Consider the following 21,540-nt stretch of genomic DNA (forward strand, 5'->3'; position numbering starts at 1 on the left):
CTCAGTGGGGCCTGGAGCCTGAGCCAGGCACACTCTCCGACCAGAGCTCCGAGGAGGATGGGCCTCCAGGGGGCTGGACTGCATGGGATCCGCTCCGTCCTGGGGGGTAAACACAACCCCCCCCCCCCCGCTCAAATGTTAAAGGGAACAAGACGGGAACACGGGGAGCTTCTGAAGCAGGACGTCTCCGCAGGGACGACAGACGACCCTGACGGGGCCCCCAGGTCGGTGCCCAGGGACGGGGGGCGGAGGGTGACATCCACCCGGAGGGGCTCCCGGCCGCTCCGTGTGACCGACTGATAAATAGGCAGCCCTGGCAGTAAAGTCTGGAAGGTTACGGAGCTCACACTCCTTACGTAACTGTCAGCAGCTCTGAACTTTGTGAAGGCGGCCCGTCGTGGCTGACGCAGCAGAGACAGGAGAGTGGTGAAGCCACATGGATACAGGTGGGCCCTGCCACTGCCCCACCTGGCAGCATCAACACAGGATGGCTGTGGCTTTGGGGGCGTTCACTCCTCCCACCTGCCCCCCATTCACGGCTTTGACTAAACCCAGCCGAGACCCTGAGGCCTGGAAGTCACGTCCTGGGTCTTTGGGCAGCGTGTCTGCCCTGAGGGTCCCACCAGCCCTGCACGGGCAGCGTGTGATCGCGTGAAAGGAAAGAGGCCAAGACATCCTGAAGAAACTATGACACAGCTAATTTCTGCTCCTTGGCCGGTGCACGTGTGCGCCAACACCCGCTCCATCTCCCTTTCCCATGCACCCCTCCAATGCACCCTACGTTCTGATTCTAGGATCCAAAACAAATGAGTCACCCCCGCATCCCGGGCTGGCTGCAGGGTGGCCGGTACACAGTCCTTCTGCTCCTGGGGGAGGGGTGGCTCTGGCAGAACAGCCTCCCCGTCACCCCAGCACCGTCCACATGGGGGGCAACCCACCACCCAGCAGCCCACCCGCCCTGCTCCCCACCAGCCTTGGGTGGGCGGGGGCTGCCTGCTGGTGTTTTTGATTTTTACAAAAACACCTTCTGCAAAATGGACGTCAGAAAAGCACCCACATCCCCACCTCCCCGCGAGCTACGTGCAGCCCCGGAGCGCCCGAGTCTACCTCCAGTCATGTCAGAACAGGGACCCGGCCGCCGACCTCCCAGGCCCGGGCGGAGAAGCCAGACGCCGACACGACCTGCCTGCCCTCAACGCGGAGCCGGAGCCAGAGCCAGGACCGCCGGGGCTGCGGGAGCACAGCCGCTCTGCGCATGGGGCTCAGGGCTGGGAAACAGGTGCCGGCCGCGGGCAGCCTGGGCAGCCGGGGGCCCCGGGCGGCCCCATCGTGGCGCTGCCCACACGCAGGCGGCAGCAACGCGGAGCGGAGAGCAGGCAACACACATGCACGCTCACTCCAGACCCTTCGCCGCTAAGCCCCGGCAGCAAAACTCCCAGGGAGAGAGCAGGGCCCCCCGGCCAGGCTGCCACATGAAAACGAGGCTGCTCCCAGAGCCAACCAGCCGCGCGGCCGGGCCTCGGTCACATACCGTCCGATTTCAGGGGCAGGTTTCCTCCCCACCCACCCCCTCCCCCCGCGTCAGCCGCATCCCTCGCTGGGCACGCTCCCCTGGGGCTTGTTTTTCTAAAACCTGTCACCCCTCGGCGCTGTTCCCCCTGCGCACTCGGAGCTGCTGCGGCCACATCCCTGCCCAGGGCCGGTGGCACCAGCGCGCCTGTGTTTGGAGCATCTGTGCAGAAGGGAGGCTGCAGGCCGGGTGCCACACAGCCGAGACGCGGACCATCGCGGCTGCCCCGCCGGGAGATGCGCATCACTTACCGGGCTTTCTTCCACTGCCTCCTCGGCCGGATCCTTTATGCTCTACGGAGCAGTGGGCACGAAAGGAGGCATCCTCCTTCCCTGAATGTGCCGACGCTGCCCCCTGCTCCCCTTGGACCCGACAACAGGCAAGGGGGGCTCACACACCAGGGGAGATATTTAAAGGAAGGCTGGCCGGCCTGTCCCCCGCCTCTCACATCCCTGCCTCCTCATGTCTCCAGGCCCGGGTGGTACCCGGCTCCCCTGGGAAGCTGGAGCCGGCAGCTGAGGCACCAGCTAAAACACGGCCTGGATGTCGAGGAGCTGACGTCACAGGACCACAAGCATCTCTGCATTGAAATGGACCTGAAGGGAGCCCAGGGCAGCGGCTCGGCCTCCCGGAGCTGCTCAAACGCAGCGTCCATGGGAAACGGAGCCCGGCGGGGCCTGGGGCCACCACATCAGGCTTACCGGCCGGGATGCGGGGATGCCGCGGCCACCATGCGGGTGACCTCCGACCTGCATCGCTGAGGCCAAGAATGGGTCCAACGTGAATGCTCACGGGTCCCAAGGCCTGGGCACTGTGGCCCGGGGGGAGGGGAAGGAGAGAGGCCTGGCTCCGGTCAATGAGGCAGCGAACCCAGGTCAGGAGGTGTGTCTTGATGCTGCTGCTACTCGGGGGGGGGGTGGGGGGGGGTGGGGGGCCAGCGGGAAGGGCAGAAATGGGGGAACCGAGCTCCCAAGGAGGCAAGTATCGGGGTGACCAGCCTGGAACCGCACCTGCTCCAGGCTGAGGTGGGAGGTGGGCCCCCCACGCGGCCTGTGTCGTGCCGGCCGTGGCCAGAGTGGACCCCGGACCTCCGACACCTGCCCCAGGACCCACTACACCCGGCATCCGGCCTTGGCCGGCTTCAGGCTTCCCTCCAATTCCAAAATCACGAGGGGACTCGGCTCCCCTCCCTGGAGCCCCTAGGGCTTGTGCTCAGGCTGTGTGGCCAGGCTTCACGCTGGGGGCACGGAACATGCTGGAAACTTCTCTCCCCCACCCTCAGGCCTCCCTCCTCTGATCGATTCTAGGCAGGCAGCCGGCTCAGGAGTCTACGCTTACCTGTGTTCCCGACAGAGTCCGCGCCAAAGCTCTGGGTCTGGACTCCAGCTCCTTCCCTTGCTCCGGGCGGAAGTCACCGTGGAGCTTCTCTGACCCGCATCGAGTGACCGTGCGAGGGTGTTTGAAACTCAGTACAACTCCAGAAGCGCCAATGGAGTAGAAAGTCCCCAGAAGCTGTGAAAGTACCCATCGAGAACACCTCGCGGTAGCACAGCCCTGCTCCCCCGCTGCCGTACTGGGGCTGCTTCGACACCACACGGCAGCCGAGAGCCCAAGACAGAGGCTAAATGGCCCAAAGAGCCCCAAATATTTATCGTTTGGCTTTTACAGGAGAAGCTGGCATAACCCTAAGACTATAAAATCGCGGAACCATCACATCCACAGTGGGCTTCGATGGGAAATGCAGATTTATCCTGAGTCCAAGGGGAGAACCCGCAAAAGACGCGTTGGTGTCACCGCTGCTGCCCTTCAGCCATCTCGCCCCCAGTCAGTCCAAACACCCAGCTTTGCAGAACTCTAGAAAACCCAAGCTGAACCAGGAGACTATGCATTTCACCGGAAGTCCATTTTAGGTGGAAAAGTAGCTGTTCCGGGTTATTGCAGATAATTTGAGACAAAGCTGAACGGAACTGGATTTTTTTCTTTTTTCTTTTCTTTTTGGTCATTCTGCAGGGCTTGCTGGATCCTAGTTCCCCGATCAGGGATCAAATCCGGGCCCCGGCAGTGAAAGCGCAGAGTCCTAACCACTGGACCGCCACAGAATTTCCTGAAACTGGATTGTTCATAAAACAGTACACACACCTATAAACACCAGGAAATAGCAGGCGTCCGTCCTCCTGAAAGGATTCGGTGGTAACCGGTCCACCCACACCTGCTCGACCGCCTGGCCCACCCCCAGCCCCCCACCCACGCTGGGCCTCGTTCTCGTCCTCTCACTCTGAGGACGCTGGGTGGCCGTGAGCGCACGACGGGGGCAACTTCCTCGCCCTTGATCCACCAGCGGGGGCAGGGGAGGCGGCGAGCTGGGTACTCGGCCCGTTCCCGGAGCCCTTCTAGCTCTGCTAGTGCCCACACAGCACCCAAGGGGGCGGTCACTCCAGACCCCTTTCACAGCAGGGGAAACCAAGGCACAGGAAGCTGCCTCGCCTGCCCGGAGCCGGGGTTTGGACCCGGCAGCATGGTGGCACCGCCCTCTGGGCTCTCACAAACACGCGCGTTCAGGAGCCGCCACCATCGCACGGAGCGACCCCTGGTTTCCCTGGTGGGTCGTGGCCGCGGGAGATGTGCCCCAGCCAAGGCCCCTCCAGGACCAGCTCTGCTTCTGGGTGGTCGCCCAGCGTGTGTCCGGGAGGCACGCGAAGCTTCAGAGCCAGAGAACAGGCGGGACAGCAGCTCCGGGCACAGCGGGTGGGAGCGTGAACGAGAGAGGCGGGTGGGCAGGGGGCCCAGCCTGAGCCCCCTCCTCTCCCACAGCCACTGGCGGGGATGCCCCTTCCCCCGCAACCCACCGTGGCCCCTGCAGCCCATGGCTGTCCCCACCAGCCCCAACCCGGCCCCACTCCGTGGTCACCACTCCTCTGGGCTTCCGGACGTACATGCCCAGGTGAGAGCCCAGGTGAGTCTCCCTTCCGCTCACTCTCCCATAGGCTGACTCGCGTGTATCCAGGTACTTGCCTTTAACACCTCAGGCTGTGAGAGCTTTCTGGCCCCAGAATAGGAGAGGAAATGGCTTGGGGCCCAGCTGCAGGGAGAGCAGGGCCAGGCTGCCACCCCCACGCCGCTGCCACTGATTGGGAGTAAGAGGGCGTCGGAAGCCCCCAAAGGCCTGGGGCTCCTGACAGGTGAGGAAGCCTGGCCCAGTCCACAGGGGCTGGCAGGGGGCACAGCTGCAGACAAAGCCAGCCGTCATCCTCCTAGCCAGACTCCACCTCCAGACCTGAAGGGTCCTGGCCCAGATACAATCTCCCCGACCCTGGGGGTCCTGCCCTGGGTGCCAGGCTCGGCCCCAGAGCCACACAAGGGCCACCCAGGTGACAAGCAGGGTCCTCTGCAGCACTGCCTGCCCCCCTGAACGTGGGACACCTCTCCCTGGGAGCAGGCTGGAGCGGGGTTCCTACACCAGCCAGCCCACCCAACAGTCCAGGGACACCTCTGTCGCTTGAGCGTGTGGACAGGCCGGGACCGATGACACGAAGCACACAGGGTGCCAGCACCAGGTTCCCAGGACCTCGCAGGACACTGGCGGCTTTTAAGACGGGATCCAGCACCAAACCCCCAGATTTGCATTTTCTCCGAGGCCTTTAAGGACTGAGAAGCCCGGCTGAGTCCAGACCCGCCAGCCCTGCCCCGGCCGGATCCTGGTGTTGACGCTGCAGCCCTCCTTCCCACACCCCTTCCCGGGGGTCACTCGAGCACCCGCAGTGTCCACGGCTAACTCCGTGTGACAGGGCCTCCAACGAGACTCCTCCTCCAGGAAGCCCTCCTGGGGCCAACTTCACCACCCACAGGGACACTCCCGAGTGACCGAGAGGGCTTCGTTTATTGCATCTATTCTGCCCTGTAAGTGCCCCCAACTGTCCTTTAAAACACGCTGAATAACCACTCGCTCCACGGAGGTCTCAGCGCTTTACAAACAGTGTCTGAGTCACAGTCCCATTACCCCATTTTACAGGTAAGGAAAGGCAGTAGCTAACGGGTCTGTCATCTGCTCCACTGGCAGAGCTGCGGCTGCTGCCTGGACACCTGCCTGATTCCCGGCCAGGCACACAGTCACTACCCAACATTCCCAGGGAGGCCGCCCTCCTGGGGGCTCGCTCCAGCTGACAACCACCCCCAGCCCCCAGGCTGGAGTCAGGTCCCTGGGAAGAGCCCCAGTGGAGGAGGGGCCGGCAGGAGTGGCCGACAGGGGTCCGGTCACACTGAGGGGAGTGCGGCCAGATGTTAAGGACAGCGGCCGTCACAGGGGGCCGACGGGGCAGTGGGCAACAGGACCCCACTGTCCTCGGGAGGGCTGAAGGTCTCGACCATGCTTAGCCCCTGCTGGGCCTGCTCCCTGCGGGAAGACCCACGGACGTGCCACCCAGACCCGCAATCTGTGCGCGAGTAGCCGGCCCAGGCGATGCCCCTGACCGCCAGCCTGGCCGCAGCACTAGCTTCAGCCCCCAGGTCCCCGTCCCCCACACCTCTGCGTGGGGCCTGGTGTGAATCCGCCTTCCACCATCCGATCCACGGTCCCACCCCTCAGAGCTCCGCACGGGACCCCGACCCAAACACTGCGAGGGCCCTGGGCTCCCTGCAAACCTGCACAGCGTCTGCCGCAAAGCTCCACGCCAGAAGCCCGCAGGGACCCTGTGCGCAGGGCACCTCCCGGGGGCAGACCACACCCACAGGGTGCAGGGGGGATCGGACCTGAGTGTAGTTGATTGTAGGGGGCTGGGTGCTGGCCCGAGACATGTCCACGCCTAGACCCTGGAATCTGCAGATGGGACCTTACCCGGAAAAGGGTCTTCACAGACGTGAGGAAGTAAGGGGCTCGAGAGTGGCCCTATATCCAATGACATGTCCTTGTAAGAAGAGGAGGAAAGACAGGCGGACACAGAGGGGAGGTGCCCATGAAGCCGGAGGGAGGAGTGTGCGGCCAGAAGACCCAGACCTTTCTCCCCTGGAGCTCCCACTGCAGACTCCGTCTCCAGCTGTTCTGAGCTCGGGGTACCAGGTTGCGCAGCCCCAGGACCTAACACGCCCAGCAGCACCGCACACCCCCAAGTCCCCGTTGCCCTGCGCCAGGCCTCTCCCTCCCGTCGGGCCTCGTGGCTGCAAGGACAAGTGGCCCAGCAGAGCCTAGAGCAGGCCATCCAGTGGGCAGTCAGGGACCCTGCCCGGAAGGGGCCCGGCCGCCTGCTGGCCCTGTGCCCTCCCTTCCTGATGGGGGTGGGACGGCAAAGGGGAGGCGAGGAGGGTCCCTGACGGGATCCCCGCACAGCGCCCGGGTGCGACCCTGATGCTCACTGCGGCAATCCCGGCGGGGACCGGCCTGCCGTCTGTCACCGTGACTGTATGCTCCGGAGGAGCCGCGACCCAGGCCCGTGTGCGGCGCATTCTCCACATCCCCGCCGCCCCCAGGTACGACATCTGCTGCATCTCACAGGCTCCCTGAGTCCCGCTGCCCGAGGGGCAGAGCAGAGACCTGGGTTTGCTGCATCTCGGGCCCGAGAGCTTTGGCCACTCACATCTGAGACAGGAGACGCGTCCAGCCAGACACCCAGGCCAACACCACCGGGGACACAGCTGTACGTTCTAGACGAATCAAAGACCAGAATGCAAGAAACGAAATATTTCTTCCATTTGGGGGAGCCAGAAAGGAAAATGTGAAACAGGTTGAAACGCACAAAAATCCAACATGAACACTTCTGTGTGAGCAGAGGAGGACCCCCAGCGGGATGGACCTCTGTGAGGCCACAGAGCCCCTCTGTGCTGCCACCACCCCGCGCTTGGCCCTGGGCTGCCCGGCGCCCTTGCCAGAGCCAGCAGGTGGCCCTCCCTCGGGCCCCAGTGCTGCCACGTCATTCCTGGACTCCAATAAGCCACCCAGAGCCACCACCTGCAGGTCCCACCTCCCCCGGGGACGTCACCAGCCAGCCCAGCTCTCCCCACACACAGCGCCCCGGAACGCTCTGGAAAGGTGCTTCCGCTTGGTGGGAGGGAGCCTCCCGGTCTCCCAGCTGCCATCAGGACCCTGCTACCGACAGCAGGGAGCACAGCCTCCCAGCTGAGCCGACGGCACATTCACCCCCATCGCCTGCGCCTCGCGGGCAATGCAGGGCAACCAAGCTCTGCTTGCGCAGGACGCGGAACCGGACAGAAGCCAGAACCCTTTAAGGTGGGGCATCTCCCGGGCCCTGCTGACAGTTTATTCTGATGATGCTTCAACATACACAGACTTGAAAACTTCTCCGTGCTGTGGCCAGAACAAAATGACCAATTCAGTATCTTCAAAACCTATAACCTGTGCATGAATGTCCACGATAGCCAAGACGCAGAAACAACCCAACGTCCAACAACAGGTGAATCGATACATAAGATGTGACGGAACACCCAAGAGGACGTCCCTGGTGCCGCAGCAGTTAAAACTCTGCCCTCCCAACCATCAGGCCACACAGTAAGTCTCAATCGATTTTAAAGGACAGATATCATACAAAATATCTTCTGCGACCACAGCAGGATCAAGTTAGAAATTAACAAGAGGAGGAAAACTGGAAAATTCACAACGTGTGGAAATTCAACAACACACTCTTAAACAGTGTATCAAAGAAGAAATCACAATGTAAATTAGAAAATACTTGAAGACAAACAAAGACCAACATACCAAGACCTAAGGGATGTAGAGAAAGCGAAGCGAAGGGAGAAATTTACAGCTATAAATGCTTCCCTTAAAAAGGAAGAAAGATCTCGGGGCTTCCCTGGTGGCGCAGTGGTTAAGAATCTGCCTGCCAACGCAGGGGACACGGATTCTGGCTCTTGTCTGGGAAGATCCCACGTGCCACGGAGCAACTAAGCCCGTGTGCCACAACTACTGAGCCTGCGCTCCAGAGCCCGTGAGCCACAACTACTGAGCCCACGTGTCTCAACTACTGAGCCCACGTGTCTCAACTACTGAAGCCCGCGCACCTAGAGCCTGTGCTCCGCAACAAGAGAAGCCACCGCCATGAGAAGCACGTGCGCCACAACGAAGAGTAGCCCCCGCTCAACGCAACTAGAGAAAGCCCGCGTTCAACAAGAAAGACCCAACGCAGCCAAAAATAAATAAATAAAATAAATTTTTTTAAAAAAAGAAAGATCTCAAATCAACAGCCTAACTATACGACTTAAGAAACTAGAAAAACAAATAAAACCCAAAGCTAGCAGAAGGAAATAATAAAGACTAAAGTAGAGATAAAACAGAGAATAGAAAAACAATAGAGAAAAATCAGGGAAACCATTTTTGTTGAAAAGATCAACAAAACTGACAAACTTTTAGCTATAGATGGACTAAGAAAAAAGGAAAGGCTCAAATGACTAAAATCAGACATGGGAGTGGGAGCATTACCACTGATTTCACAGAAGTCAGTAAGAGACTACTATAAACCATTGTACACCAACAAAGTGGATAACCTAGACGAAACGCACAAATTCCTAGAAACACAGAATCTACCAAGACTAAGTCACTAAGAAACAGACAATCTGAATAGACCTATAACTAGTAAGGACAGTGAATCAGTAATAAAAAAAAAAAAGCTCCCCGACAAAGAACAGTCCTGGACCCGACAGCTTCACTGGTGAATTCTACCAAATATTTAAAGAAGAACTAACACCAATCCTTCCCCAACTTTTCCAAAAAACTGAAGAGGGAACATTTCCTAACTCGTTCTAGGAGGTCAACTTACCCTAACGCCAAAGCAAGGCAAAGAGACTACAAGAAAAGACGACGAAGGACCAACGTCCCCTAAGAATACTGACACAAAACTCCTCAACGAAATACTAGCAAACCAAATTCAGCAGCATATTAAAAGGCTTATGCACCATGACCAAGTGGGAGTTATTCTTGGAATAAAAAGATGAACAATCAATCAATGTGAACCACATTAACAGAACAAAAGAAAGACATGCGGTCATATCAGTGGATGCAGAAAAGGCATCTGACAAAGTAGAAAATCCTTTACCATAAATATATTCAACAAACTAGGAACAGGAGATACCTGGCATGTTTTTTCCCATACTACCAAGCTATGAACTCAATTCTGACACCATCTCCCTGCAGGTAGCGTCAGACCCCACAGGGTAAGGGCTCAGTCCTACAAGACTGCCCACCACCCCACTTCAATGCCAGTTGCCAGTCCAGGTTGACACCTGCTTCTGACCCACGGCTATAGACGAGGCTCACAACCCCCTCCTCAATTCAATCAATTTGCTACAGCAGCTCACAGAACTCAGAGAAACATTTAACTTCCCAGATTAATTCAGGAACAGCCAGAAGGATGCACAGGGCGAGGCACGGGGAAGGGGTGCGGAGCTTCCGCGCTCTCCAGGAGCCGCTCCCTCAAATCTGATCTGAGAGCTCTCTGAACCCCATCCTTTCGGGGTTTTATGGAGGCTTCATTGCATAGGCACAGTTGATTAAATCATTGGCAGTTGTTGGACAGTAGTTCAACTTCCTGCCCCTCACCCCTCCCTTAAGGTCAGGGGGTGGGACTGAAAGCTCCAAGCCCCTAATCTCTTTGTCTTTCCAGTGACCAGCCCCATCCTGAGGCTATCAGGGCCCCCACCCTAAATCACGTCCTAATGAATGACAAGACACTCCTATCACTCAGGAAATTCCCAGGGTTTTAGGAGCTCCTTGCCCGTAAACTAGGGACAAGGACCAAGCACATTTCTCATACCCTAGAAACCAGGAAACCACCTCAGTACAAGAAAAGCCACACAGGAAAAACCCACAAACATCACACTCAAGGGTGAAAGACTGAAAGCTTTTCTTTCAAGAGCAAGAACAGACGAGGATGCCCACTATCACCGTTTCTATTCAACGGAGTACGAGAGGTTCTAACCAGAGCAATTAGGCAAGAAAAAGAAATGAAAAGCATGTAAATTGAAAAGGAATAAATAAATTATCTCTGTTCGCAGATGACACAGAAAACTGATTCCACAGAAACGATGTGAGAACAAAGTCAGCAAAACAGCAGGATAGCAAGTCAACACATAAAACTCAGTTGCATTTCTATATCCTCACAGTGAGCAACCCAAAAAGGAAATTACAAACACAGTTCCAGTTACATTAGCATCAAGAATAAAATACTTAAGCATATATCTAACAAGGAAGTGATAGACTTGTACACTGAAAACTATAAAACAGTGCTGAAAGAAATTAAACAAGACATAAATCAGTAGAATGACATCTCGTGTCTATGGATTAGGAGAGTTAATATTGTTAAGATATCAATACTACCCAAAGTGATCTGAAGAGTCAATGCAATCACTACCAAAATCCCAATGATGTTTTTGGCAGAAAAACATCCTAAAATTCTTATGGAATCTCAAGGGACCCGGAAGAGCCAAAACAATCTTGAAAAAGAACAAAGCTGGAGGACTCACACTCCCTGATTTCAAAACACACTGCAAAGCTACAGTAATCAAAACTGTGGTACTGGCATAAAGACAGACATATAGACCAATGGGATAGAAGAGAGAGCCCAGAAATAAACCCTCACCCATATGGTCAAATGATTTCCAGCAAGGGTGCCAAGACCATTCAATGGGGAAACGACAGTCTTTTCAACAAATGGTGTTGGGAAAACTGCATATTCACATGCAAAAGAACAGAGTTGGACCCTCATCTAACATCATATGCAAAAGTTAACTCAAAATGCAGCAAAGACCCTAAACGTAAGATCTGAAACTATACAACTCTTAGAAGAGAACAAAGGACAAAAGCTTCCCGACATGGGATTTGGCAATGATCTCTTGGACATGACACCAAGGCACAGGCAACAAAAGCACACACAGACGAACTGCACTTCATGAAAATTTTATAATTTTGTGCATCAAAAGACACAATAAACAAAGTTAAACAAACAAAAAAAACCTCACAGAATGGGGGAAAATGTTTGCAAATCATATATCTGATATGGGATTAATATCAGGATATGTAGAGAATTCCTAAAACTCAACAGCAACAAAACAAACAACCCAATTCAAAATGGGCAAAGAACTTGAGTAGACATTTCTCCGAAGAAGACATACACGCGGCCAACAAGCACATGAAGAGGCTCAACCATCACTAATCATCAGGGAAACGAAAATCAAAACCACAGTGAGGTGTCACCTCACACCCACCAGGATGGCTACTATCAAAAACCAGAAAACAACAAGCATTGGTGAAAATATGGGGAAATTAGAACCACTGTGCACTGCTGGCGGGAATGGAAAATGGTGCAGCCACTGCACCACGGCAGTTGCTCAAAAAATTAAAACTAGAGCTACCCTATGACCCAGCAATTCCATGACTGCATGTATACCCAAAAGAACTGAAAGTAGGGTCTCAGAGATATTTCTACATCCATGTTCATAGCAGCATTATTCAGAGTAGCTAAAACACAGAAGCGACCCCAGGTCAGATGGATAAACAAAACGCAGTCCATGCATACAATGGAATATTATTCAAACTTAGAAAGGGAGGAAACTCTGACACCTGCTCCAACGTGGATGGACCCTGAGGACACGATGCCGAGTGAAATAAACCAGACACAAAAGGACGAATTCTGTGTGATCCCGCTTCTGTGAGGTCCCTGGAGGAGTCACACTCACAGAGACAGAAAGTAGGAGGGTGGGGCCCGGGGCTGGGGGAGGGGTGGCCAGTGAGTGTCTCATGGGGGCAGAGGTTTGGGAAGATGAGGAAGTTCTGGAGACGGATGGGGATGATGGCTGCATAACAACATGGATTCAGGTCATATCAATGAACTACACACTTAAAATGGTTAAGATGATAAATTTATATTACGTGCATTTCACCGTGATAAAAAAATTGGGGGAAAAGAAAAGGACTGAAGTTCTGATACACGTTACAACATGGATGAAGTTCAAAAACATCACGTTAAGAAGCCAGTTACAAAAGACCACATATTATCTGTTCCATTTACACGAAATGTCTACACCAGGTACCTCCGTAGAGATGGAGCAGTTTGGTGGCTGTCAGGCGCTGAGCGGAGGAGCTGTGACTGCTCGTGGGCACGAGGTTTTCTTCCTGAACGTGTTTCAGAAACGGCAGAGGTGGTGAACCTACTAAATGCCACTGAATTGTTCAGTTTAAAGTGGTTAAAATAGCACATTTTATATTAGGTGTACTTTACACCATTTTTTAAAAACCCTATAGAACCGATTAAACTCAGGCTGACAACCTGCACAGAAGGTGCTGGAAGGCGCTTTGCTGCCATGAACACAGGCCCGGCCGGACATGCCCAGCATGACCTTGAGGCTGCATCTCTGCCGCGTGTCCCTGTCTGGCAACCGCCCGTCAGACCCGCCAGCATCTGCACGCGGTCCTGACCCGGGTCAAGGGTGCCATTTGTCCCACCAGCCTGACCCTTCTCACTCGCCCGGCCTCAGTGAACACCAACGCCCACGCAGGTGCCAGGATCACGCCTGCACCCAGACCATCGGGGGACCAGCGCAGGGCGGTCCTAACTGCCCAAGGTCAGCGTCACGACCGAGCTGGACAAGCAGAGCCAGGGAGAGGACGCCACCCCCACCCTCCGTCCACCCCATCCTCCACCTGCGCGGAGAGGCTGCTGGAATGTTCCAACAAAAGCGAGTGGCCCGGAGCTCGGAGCCGCCCCTGGTGAGCATCTCAAGGACCTGCTCGCGAGTGGGGATGGCCCCACATTCTCTGCATTCCCCCGCGGTGATGCAGCCCCTGCCCACACGTCAGCCCACGTCCCTCTCCGGCAGAGACCCTGTGACTCCCACGACCCCAGGAGGGCACAGCATCGGCTGTGCCGACCCCCATCACCATCCCCTACATGAGGCCCCAGACAGGGCGGCGTCCACGCGGGGATGAAGCCAGGAGGGCACCGAGTCGGGGACAGAACGGGCAGGTCCGAGGCCCTCAGGGCGGCACTGCTGGGGCCCTGGCCTGAGCTGATGGCCGGGCAGCCAGAGACCGAGATGCAGAGATGCTTGGGCGACCCCCGCGCCGCACGGGCTGCTGGCGACGGCTCTGGGCAGACAGACAGCCTGTCACTGTGGTTGAGAGCCATCAAGTGGGCAAAGAAACGAGCTGGGGGACCCCTCGTACAGAGCACAGTGGAGGGGACCCTCCTTCCACCTGGAAGGTCTACCTTATTTTATCCTTTTATGTGTCTGAAAAGACAACGTGAACTATCAAAAGTGTGCCCCTTCCATGAGACATGGGTACCCCGGGGCGGGGGGTCACGGGGAGGGGCAGCCCCGCGGGGGATGGGGAGGCCCACCCGCCTCCGAGCCCCCCACCACCGAGCTCCTCTCTAGCCACCTGGGGCTCCTGCGGGTGGGCTTCTGCTCATGGGGTCTGCTCCCAGCTGGCCGCACTCCCCAGCCCCGCAGTGTCCGGTCTTGAGCCAGGTCCTGGCAGGTCCAAGGGCCGCTGGCAGCGAAACCACACATGCGCACAGGAGCCTGCTGTCCTGGACGGGGCGGGCGGCGGCCAGGAAGTCTTACTCGTGGGACTGACTCCCCCCCGCCCCCCGTCCACCTTCTTAGGGCGGCTTCCAGGTCTCAGAAGCTCCAGGCTCGCCCCCCACCTCTGGCTTTATCTACCACCAGCGGATATCTGCCTTCCAGCCAGGACGCACTGGGACTGCTCACCCACCCCCCAGCCTTCCCAGACCTGCCCCTCACGTCCGCCCCCTGGGGCAGCACCTCCTGACGGCCCCTGGGCTGCTGCTGCCTCTTCAGACTGCCTGCTCCACTCCCGCCAGGGCTCCACGATCAGGATGTCTCCATGGCCTTGCTGACTGCTCCTCCAGGGTCCCCTGTTCTCTTTGGGAGACCCCGAGGCCCGGCCCTCGTCACTGGCCACACCCTCCGTGGCCTCAACAACCTCCTCTATGCTAAGGGCTCCCAAATCTCTCTTCAGCCCCGACTGCTCCCCGAAATGCAAGTCACGCACCCAAGTCCGGCCTCTGCTCAAATCTGCTCCCACCCCACACAGGACGCTGCTGGCACCCAGAGGCCGGGCCCAGGGACCTGATCCGGAGCCCACCCTGGGACCCCTGCTGGCAGGAGGCGGAGCCAAGTCCCCCTAACCGAACAAGCGGCCACCGGGGTCCAGAGCCCCTCAGCACCCGGCCAGGGCCCGAGGAGGGTCTGGTCGTTGGTGTAAAGTTTCTCTTCGCCCCATCCAGTGGGGGCCCTGCCCCGAAAGACGAGGCAGGGCACGCTGTTCATCGGGGGCCTCCGGGGCGTGGTCAGAAGCTCTCCTCCGACCCACGGCCCCTGGGACTCTATCTTCAACCAACAGACCTGCCGTGGAGGAGGAACGGATGCCTCCCTGGGGGGCCCGGTATGGACTAGGAGGGGCCGATGACTGGGGGTGGCCGCAGCTGGGACAGACACACGGGAGCAGTGTCCAGCCATCCCAGCCAGGCCCCTTCCCGCCGGGGGGCATCAGGGCTTCTCCTGGGCTTTACCTCATGGCATCACTGACCAAGCCGGTGCCCTGTCTGATGGTGGATACACCCCTAGCCAAGGGCGAGGACACCAGTGAAAACCCCACACGAGGCCACACCCGCTGCCCACTCTGCTTTCAGACTGTTTGCGAGGAGCACCTAAGCCTCGGGCCACCAAGCTCCATCCTCCCCCGCCTCGCAGAGCAGACACGTCAACCCAGCACTGTGACACAGGTCATGGGAGAGGCGGTACTCACTGTCTTCTCCCGGACAGGGCATGCCTGGCTCCTCGGGGATGCTGGGGAAAACTGCACAGAGAGACAGAGAGAGAGCGTCAGTGCCCACTGCGGCCTCGTGAGAAGTCCTGCTGGGAGTCAGGCTGCCCGTAGAGCCCCCGCTGCGATGAGAGCCTGCTCCTGGGAGACGCTCATTAAGGCAAACCCAGCACATGGATGTGTGCCAAACTCCCTTTGACGAGACACGGAGCTGCACGGAATAATTCAGGGGGAAAAGCAGCCAGAGGGGTCTAGAGAGCAGAGCCGTCCCAGGAGGACTCCTGATGTGTATGGATAAGTCCATACGGAAATGGGAAAAAACCGAAATTCCCTCGAAAACTGACTTTTGAAAAAAGCACATTTCGGTCCACTTCTTTACACTCAAAATGGAGTTCAAAATGAAGCGTCGTAAGATATACCCTGGGCTTCCACAGTAAGTTACTAGAAAAGGTTAAACGTATTAAAACCTAGCTCAAATGACCTTTTTCTTAATCTAGAAAATAGAGTGAATTTTGAAAGTACCAAACCTTTCACTGTTGAGTCAACACAGACATGCTAACCACCACCATGCTGTGGACGAGCGTAGGTTTGACGTTCAATCCACGTTCATACAAAGGACAAACTAGGTATTTTAACCAACCGCGAGTCCAGCATCAGAGAGAACGATGGTCCAACAGAAAACCGTGGACAGGGGCTTCCCTGGTGGCGCAGTGGTTAAGAATCCGCCTGCTGATGCAGGGGACACGGGTTTGAGCCCTGGTCCAGGAAGATCCCACATGCCGCGGAGCAGCTAAGCCCGTGCGCCACAACTACTGAGCCCGCGCGCCACAACTACTGAAGCCCGCACGCCTAGAGCCCATGCTCCGCAGCAAGAGAAGCCACTGCCAACGAGAAGCCCGCGCACCGCAACGAAGAGCAGCCCCTGCGCGCCGCAACTAGAGAGAGCCCGCACGCAGCAACAAAGACCCAACGCAGCCACAAATAAATTAATTAAATTAAAAAAAAAAAAAGAACACTATAGATGGTTTCGTGCGCCGGTCCTGGCTCCTGGGCTCAGCCGTCCGCGGCCCCCGCCTGACTATAAGTTGCACCAGAAGTGGCTGCAGAGTGGCAGGGCGGCCACAGCTGCCAGAACTACGCTCTCTCGGCAGACACCCTGCGGAACCCCAAAGTGCCGGGGGCACAGCCTGAAAACCTGCGATTTAAAGACGATAGCAAAGAACACTTCCCGCAACTCAATTTCTACCCCGCGCTGAGCTTAACCAGCGGAGGGAGGCTGTGAGCCTGCAGAAAGCCACGGGGAGGGTCTCATCTGCCCCGGGGCAGGGCTGCAGCACTGTCCCTGCTCTGCCAGCAGGCACGTGGGCCCCAGGCCCTCGGAGCTCCTGGAAAGGTGGGGGCAGGTAAGCGATGCTGCCCCCAGGAAACGAGGGCAGTGAAGGCTAACCAGCTCCAGGACCTGGGCTTCTCCTTACAAGTAAGAGCAATTTTATCTGGGTTAATAAAATGTAAGAGAAAAAAACCCCATTGCATCCCATCCCACATCCTTACATTCTCGGGCATCCTAAGATCTTAAACCGCGATCCTCCACGTGGCTACTGGTCTGACAGAGCGCCCCCGCCCCCCCCAACACACACACACACGCACATGCACACACACACACGCACGCACACACACACACGCACACACCCTCCCCAGACCACCCTCTGGCCGGCACTGACCGTGAAGGATGAGCCCTTCGTCCTTGCGCTGACAAGACAGGCGGAAGGCCTCCTCCAGCTCCATCTGGGAGGACACAGTACAGGGGTCACCTGGTGGACAAGAGACATGGATGAGGCCACCGCAGGCCCAAGGCAGAGGGGTTCACGGTGGCGGGCACCCGAGTTTGGGAGGGTAGTCTCACTGCTTGTGACCAGCTGCCCAGCCTGACCAGCAGGTCACCCCAGCCAGGGCCCGACCTCAGAACCAGTTAAGCCTATAAGGGCAATGAGTTCACCCACAGCCTGAGAAGGCCACGCGGGGAGCTAAGGCGTCCTAGGTTTCCCGGCCAGGGTGAGAGTAAGCACACACTTAGCCAGTCCTAGAGCGGAGGGAAGGGCTCCTTGCCCGCTGCAGCTGGACAGGGGCACAGATCCACAGACAGCCAGCGCCCCACGTGGCCAGGTGCCTGCGGGAAGGGGCACGGCCAGAGACCTGCCTGCCCCTTGTCCAGGCTGAGAGCTGCCAGGGAGCTCCTGGATGGTCTCCCAAACCCTCAGCTTTCTCCGAAGTGTGTCCAGCAGCAGGAAAGAAGGAAGTGGGGGGGTAGAGAGGAGGGAGGGAGAGGGAAGGAGAGATGGACCCTGGGGCCCCGGCCACCCTTACCCTCCCCACTTCCCCGAGAAAATGAAGAGCTCAGCTTCCAAATCACCCAACAGAAAAACCCGGGATATGGGGAAGGAAGGTCACGTAAGGAGGGTAAGGAGCCGTGCAAGGTGTGCAGGAGACCCTGCAGCCTCTCCCTGGTGCCCAGACCAGAGCTGGCCTTGCGGGGGTGGGTGGCTCCCCCTCCAAGGGGCAGCTCACCCCCCACCCCCCCGCCCAGTTTGTCCACGCACCTGTCGCAGCCTCTTCCCAGGAAACAGCTTCCAACGACCCCAGTGGGGAAGCTGGTTAAATTTAACCGGTTTAATTCCAAGGTCGTCCGTCTCCCCCAGAAGGGGCTGCGCACAGATTCAGAGGTTCACAACCCGCCCGACACGCGCCCAGGCGCTACCTTCACTGTCCACCCACTTGAGGGTGAGCGGGTGGCCCTGGTGGAGGTGGCACACCTCCCGCACCTCCTCACAGAGCTTGTCGAAGGTGGTGGCGGAGTCCAGGCTGGTGATCAGGATGTCCCTGGGGCAGAAAGGATGCACAGGTCTCACCATGGCGCACACATGAAGTACTGATGATTGATTAACCAAGTTATTGACCAAATAAATGAAGCAATGTTGTCCCCAAAGAGAATATTACAGCCTCTCCCCAGAACCACTGCCCGCAGTCTACGCAAGTTACCACCACGAGTGCCCTTGTGCAGAAAGGTCTGTCTGGGTGCGGGGATGTGCCTCAGCGGGGCGGAAGGACCAGGGTGGGCGCGGCAGAAAGCACCGTCCACCCCCCGTGGAGGCCAGGCAGACCTGCTCGGACACCGGGAGTGAGGCTGCCAGCACGGTCACCCAAGAAGGGTGGGGCGGCTGGACACAGCCTGTTCAGCTCAAGCCCACCAGCCTCATCACACCGTCCCCCAACCTCCACGGCGCCAACAGGGCCACGTCATATACCTTCAGAAGACGGGAACTGGGGGCGTGGGGGCAGAAGGCGGTAACGTATTAATCCAAGGCCGCAGCTTCTTGAAACCCTGGAGGGACCATTCGAGCGCCTTTGGTGCGGCCACAACAGAATTCCAGGTTCGGTTTTTTGGAAAAGCCAGTCCCAGAATGTCACTGCCTTTTATCTTTTCATCCAAAATAGGGAAGCAGAAGCTGGATCACTGGAGACAGCTCAGGGACTCACAGTCAGCCTTTGAGGGCTGGCCCTTCGGGGGTGAGGCAAGTCAGCACGAGGGAAACGCTCGACCCCCCCGAGGATGGGGGAGGGGCATCCCCCCCACCATGCACTGTCCCCTCCCGTCACCCACCACCCAAAGCAGGGAGGGCACTGACTCGGCTACGCTCACGGAGACTCTTAGCAAGAACCACTTTAGAATACGCTCAAGTTTTGGGGAAATTCTGCCAGCATCTGACACCACAAGGGTGTGGAGCGTATGAAGAAAGACGTGAAACATCCTGTACAAGAGAAATGCAGGGTCTGCTTGGCGCTAACACCGCTGGCTTCTGAAGTCTGTCAAACGTGTGTTTATAAGAGTCTCCGTCCACCAGGTAACAAATCCAGGGCCACTAAGACCTGCCTGCTGGGCGCCCACCACAGCTGGGGCCCGGCCCACGGGTCGCTCACCCTAGCGGGTGGGGGGATATGGCCCCCAGCCAGCCACCCCTTCTCGTTGGAACTGGCCCCATCTGCTCACAGACCCACAGCACCTGTCCCCGGGGCCCCAAGCTCACCACAGCCTGCGACGTCTTGGCAATGCAAGGCACAGAGGGCTCACACGGCTCATCAGCGGGGGCCCCAGAGACCAAGCCCCCATCGCACCCACCCCATCATCCTGGGGTCACCCAGACTTGGTACCCACGCTGCCCACACTCGCCAACGACCCAGCATCCACCAGTCCCCCTGCCACAGGGAACTCTAGAAGTCAGTCTGCCATCCCTTCACCTTTGACCTCTCCCTGCCCCATGACCCTCCTCCGCAGTTCTAACCCCACGTGGCAGCTAGTCCCCCACCCCCCAGCATTTCAGGGCCTAGAGTTCAGGTGGGCAGCTCCCCAGTGGTTTGGAGGCGCCCCTGGGCCCCAAGCTCATCACCCAGTGACAGCACTGCAGCTCTTCCCTCCAACGCATGACCTTGGCACCAGTGGGGAGGGACTGTCCCAACCCCCGGCCAGACCCCTGACCACCACCCCTAATGTCATCCCAAACCCGAATCAAGAGGCATCTCTGAGCAAACGGGATCCTGAGGCTGCCAGCTCAGGGCGCCAAGACAGAGCCCCGGGCTGGGGCAACAGCCTGCTGGATGGCCCCTCCCGGGACTCCTGGGTCTGCCCAAGCCATGCACCCAGGCCCGGGCTTTGCACACAGCAGGCCCTCAATAAGAGTTCTGGAAGACAAGCTTGAGCTGCAGAGAAGGAAGATCCAGCCAAGTGTTCCTGTGATCTCAGAAAAGCGGGCAGAGCAGGGTCTCCAAACCCAGCATGCATCACCTGGAAACCCCCTGAAAACACAGAAGCTGCCGGACCCCCGGACCCACCCTCATTGTCTGGTGACTGCACACCCTCCAAAGGCCCAGCAAGCGAGGGGGAGACGGTGATCTCAAGCCTCTGGAGGGCCTGGGGCAGGGAGGGGAGGGGATGGGAAAGGGTGAGGGGAGAAGGCATCCCCCCAGTGGGGGCGGCTGACGACCCCCTATTTTTAAGAACAGTGTCTCCACATCTGATATTCAGTTCTTGGAAGATGCTGGAGACAACGCGGAGGTAGATGAGTCTTTGTTCCAGGAAATGGATGACCTGGGGCTGGAGGGTGATCCAGACTGCAGTCCTGCCGACAGGAGAGGGACTCGACTGACTAATGGACTAGCTCGTCTTCAGAGAGGCTTGACTGCCATCGCATCTGTGGCCATGCTAAGAGGGTGCTGAGTTTCCTTTCTCTTTTTCTAAGAAAAAATAATTTTCAGGAGAATATTCTTCTGATGGCTTTCAGCACTGAACTTAATAAGCTGATCTTAAAATTTCAAAAAAAAAAAAAAAGAATAGTGTCTCCAATGTATCTGACCCTCAGCTCCCAGCCCTGCTGGTTAAAAATAACCTGCAGTGGCAGCACGGAGAAAGAATTTCACTCGGACCCGCGGGGTTTGGATAAGTGAGCGCGGAGCGCAGCGGACACTTTCCGGAGCCAGCATCAGGTCAGCGCCCGCCGAGGACTGTCTCCCAACTCAGACGCCAGACTCTCTCGTCCCGGCTAGAGGCGCCAGTGCGGAGCACTTTAGGGAAAGCACCGGGAGGCGTGAGGAGCTGGGATCGAGGAGGAACGGTCAGCCTGGGGCAGAAATGAGGAGGGTGGGAGGGAGAGAAGGAAGAGTGGGACAAGGAGGGAGGAAGCCGCAGCAGGGAGGGGAGGGAGGAGAGGGAGGGGACTGCGAAGGGGCAGAGGAAAGGGGAGGAGGGGGGAGGGGAGGGGAGGGGAGAGGAAGGAGAGGAGGTTGGGACGGGAAAGAGGAGGGAAGAGTATAGGGTGTGGCCTCATCGCCGGGAAACCAGACTCAACAGGTCACATTTCCCCCGGTAACCAAAGCGCTCTCCAGGGGCCCAAGCCCGGGGAGGGGACGGACAGGCAGCTCAGCCAGAACTCCCTGGGGCTCCCTGAACTCTGCCCACGGCAACTGCCTGGTCCGCCTTCCACCCCTGGCGCAGTGCCTACTCGAACTCGTCCTGGGGGAAGGCTGGGGGTCTGGTTCCCACCTGCCCCCTGGCCTCTCCGGGTGTGGACTTCCTCTCACTAAGGATCAACTCTGATTTTCAGTCACTTGTTGCTCTATTCCATGGTTCCAGGAA

The 21,540-nt window shown here is 57.8% G+C and overlaps 1 protein-coding gene across 3 annotated transcripts in view; it reads right to left on the minus strand.

The window, feature by feature from the left end:
* The window catches only part of PRKCZ (protein kinase C zeta), a 96,524-nt gene that overhangs the window by 73,270 nt on the left and 1,714 nt on the right, over window positions 1-21,540 (minus strand). For all 3 annotated transcript variants that reach the window (XM_073797343.1, XM_073797353.1, XM_033844911.2), the window contains exons 2-4: window positions 18,112-18,233; window positions 17,078-17,167; window positions 15,339-15,389 (exon numbers count right to left, since the gene is read on the minus strand). In XM_073797343.1, the coding sequence (XP_073653444.1) occupies window positions 15,339-15,389; window positions 17,078-17,167; window positions 18,112-18,233 (263 nt within the window). The remainder of the gene's footprint in view (window positions 1-15,338; window positions 15,390-17,077; window positions 17,168-18,111; window positions 18,234-21,540) is intronic.

The sequence above is a fragment of the Tursiops truncatus genome, chromosome 1 (genome assembly GCF_011762595.2).
Source record: "Tursiops truncatus isolate mTurTru1 chromosome 1, mTurTru1.mat.Y, whole genome shotgun sequence".
In the NCBI taxonomy this organism is placed as follows: Eukaryota; Metazoa; Chordata; class Mammalia; order Artiodactyla; family Delphinidae; genus Tursiops; species Tursiops truncatus.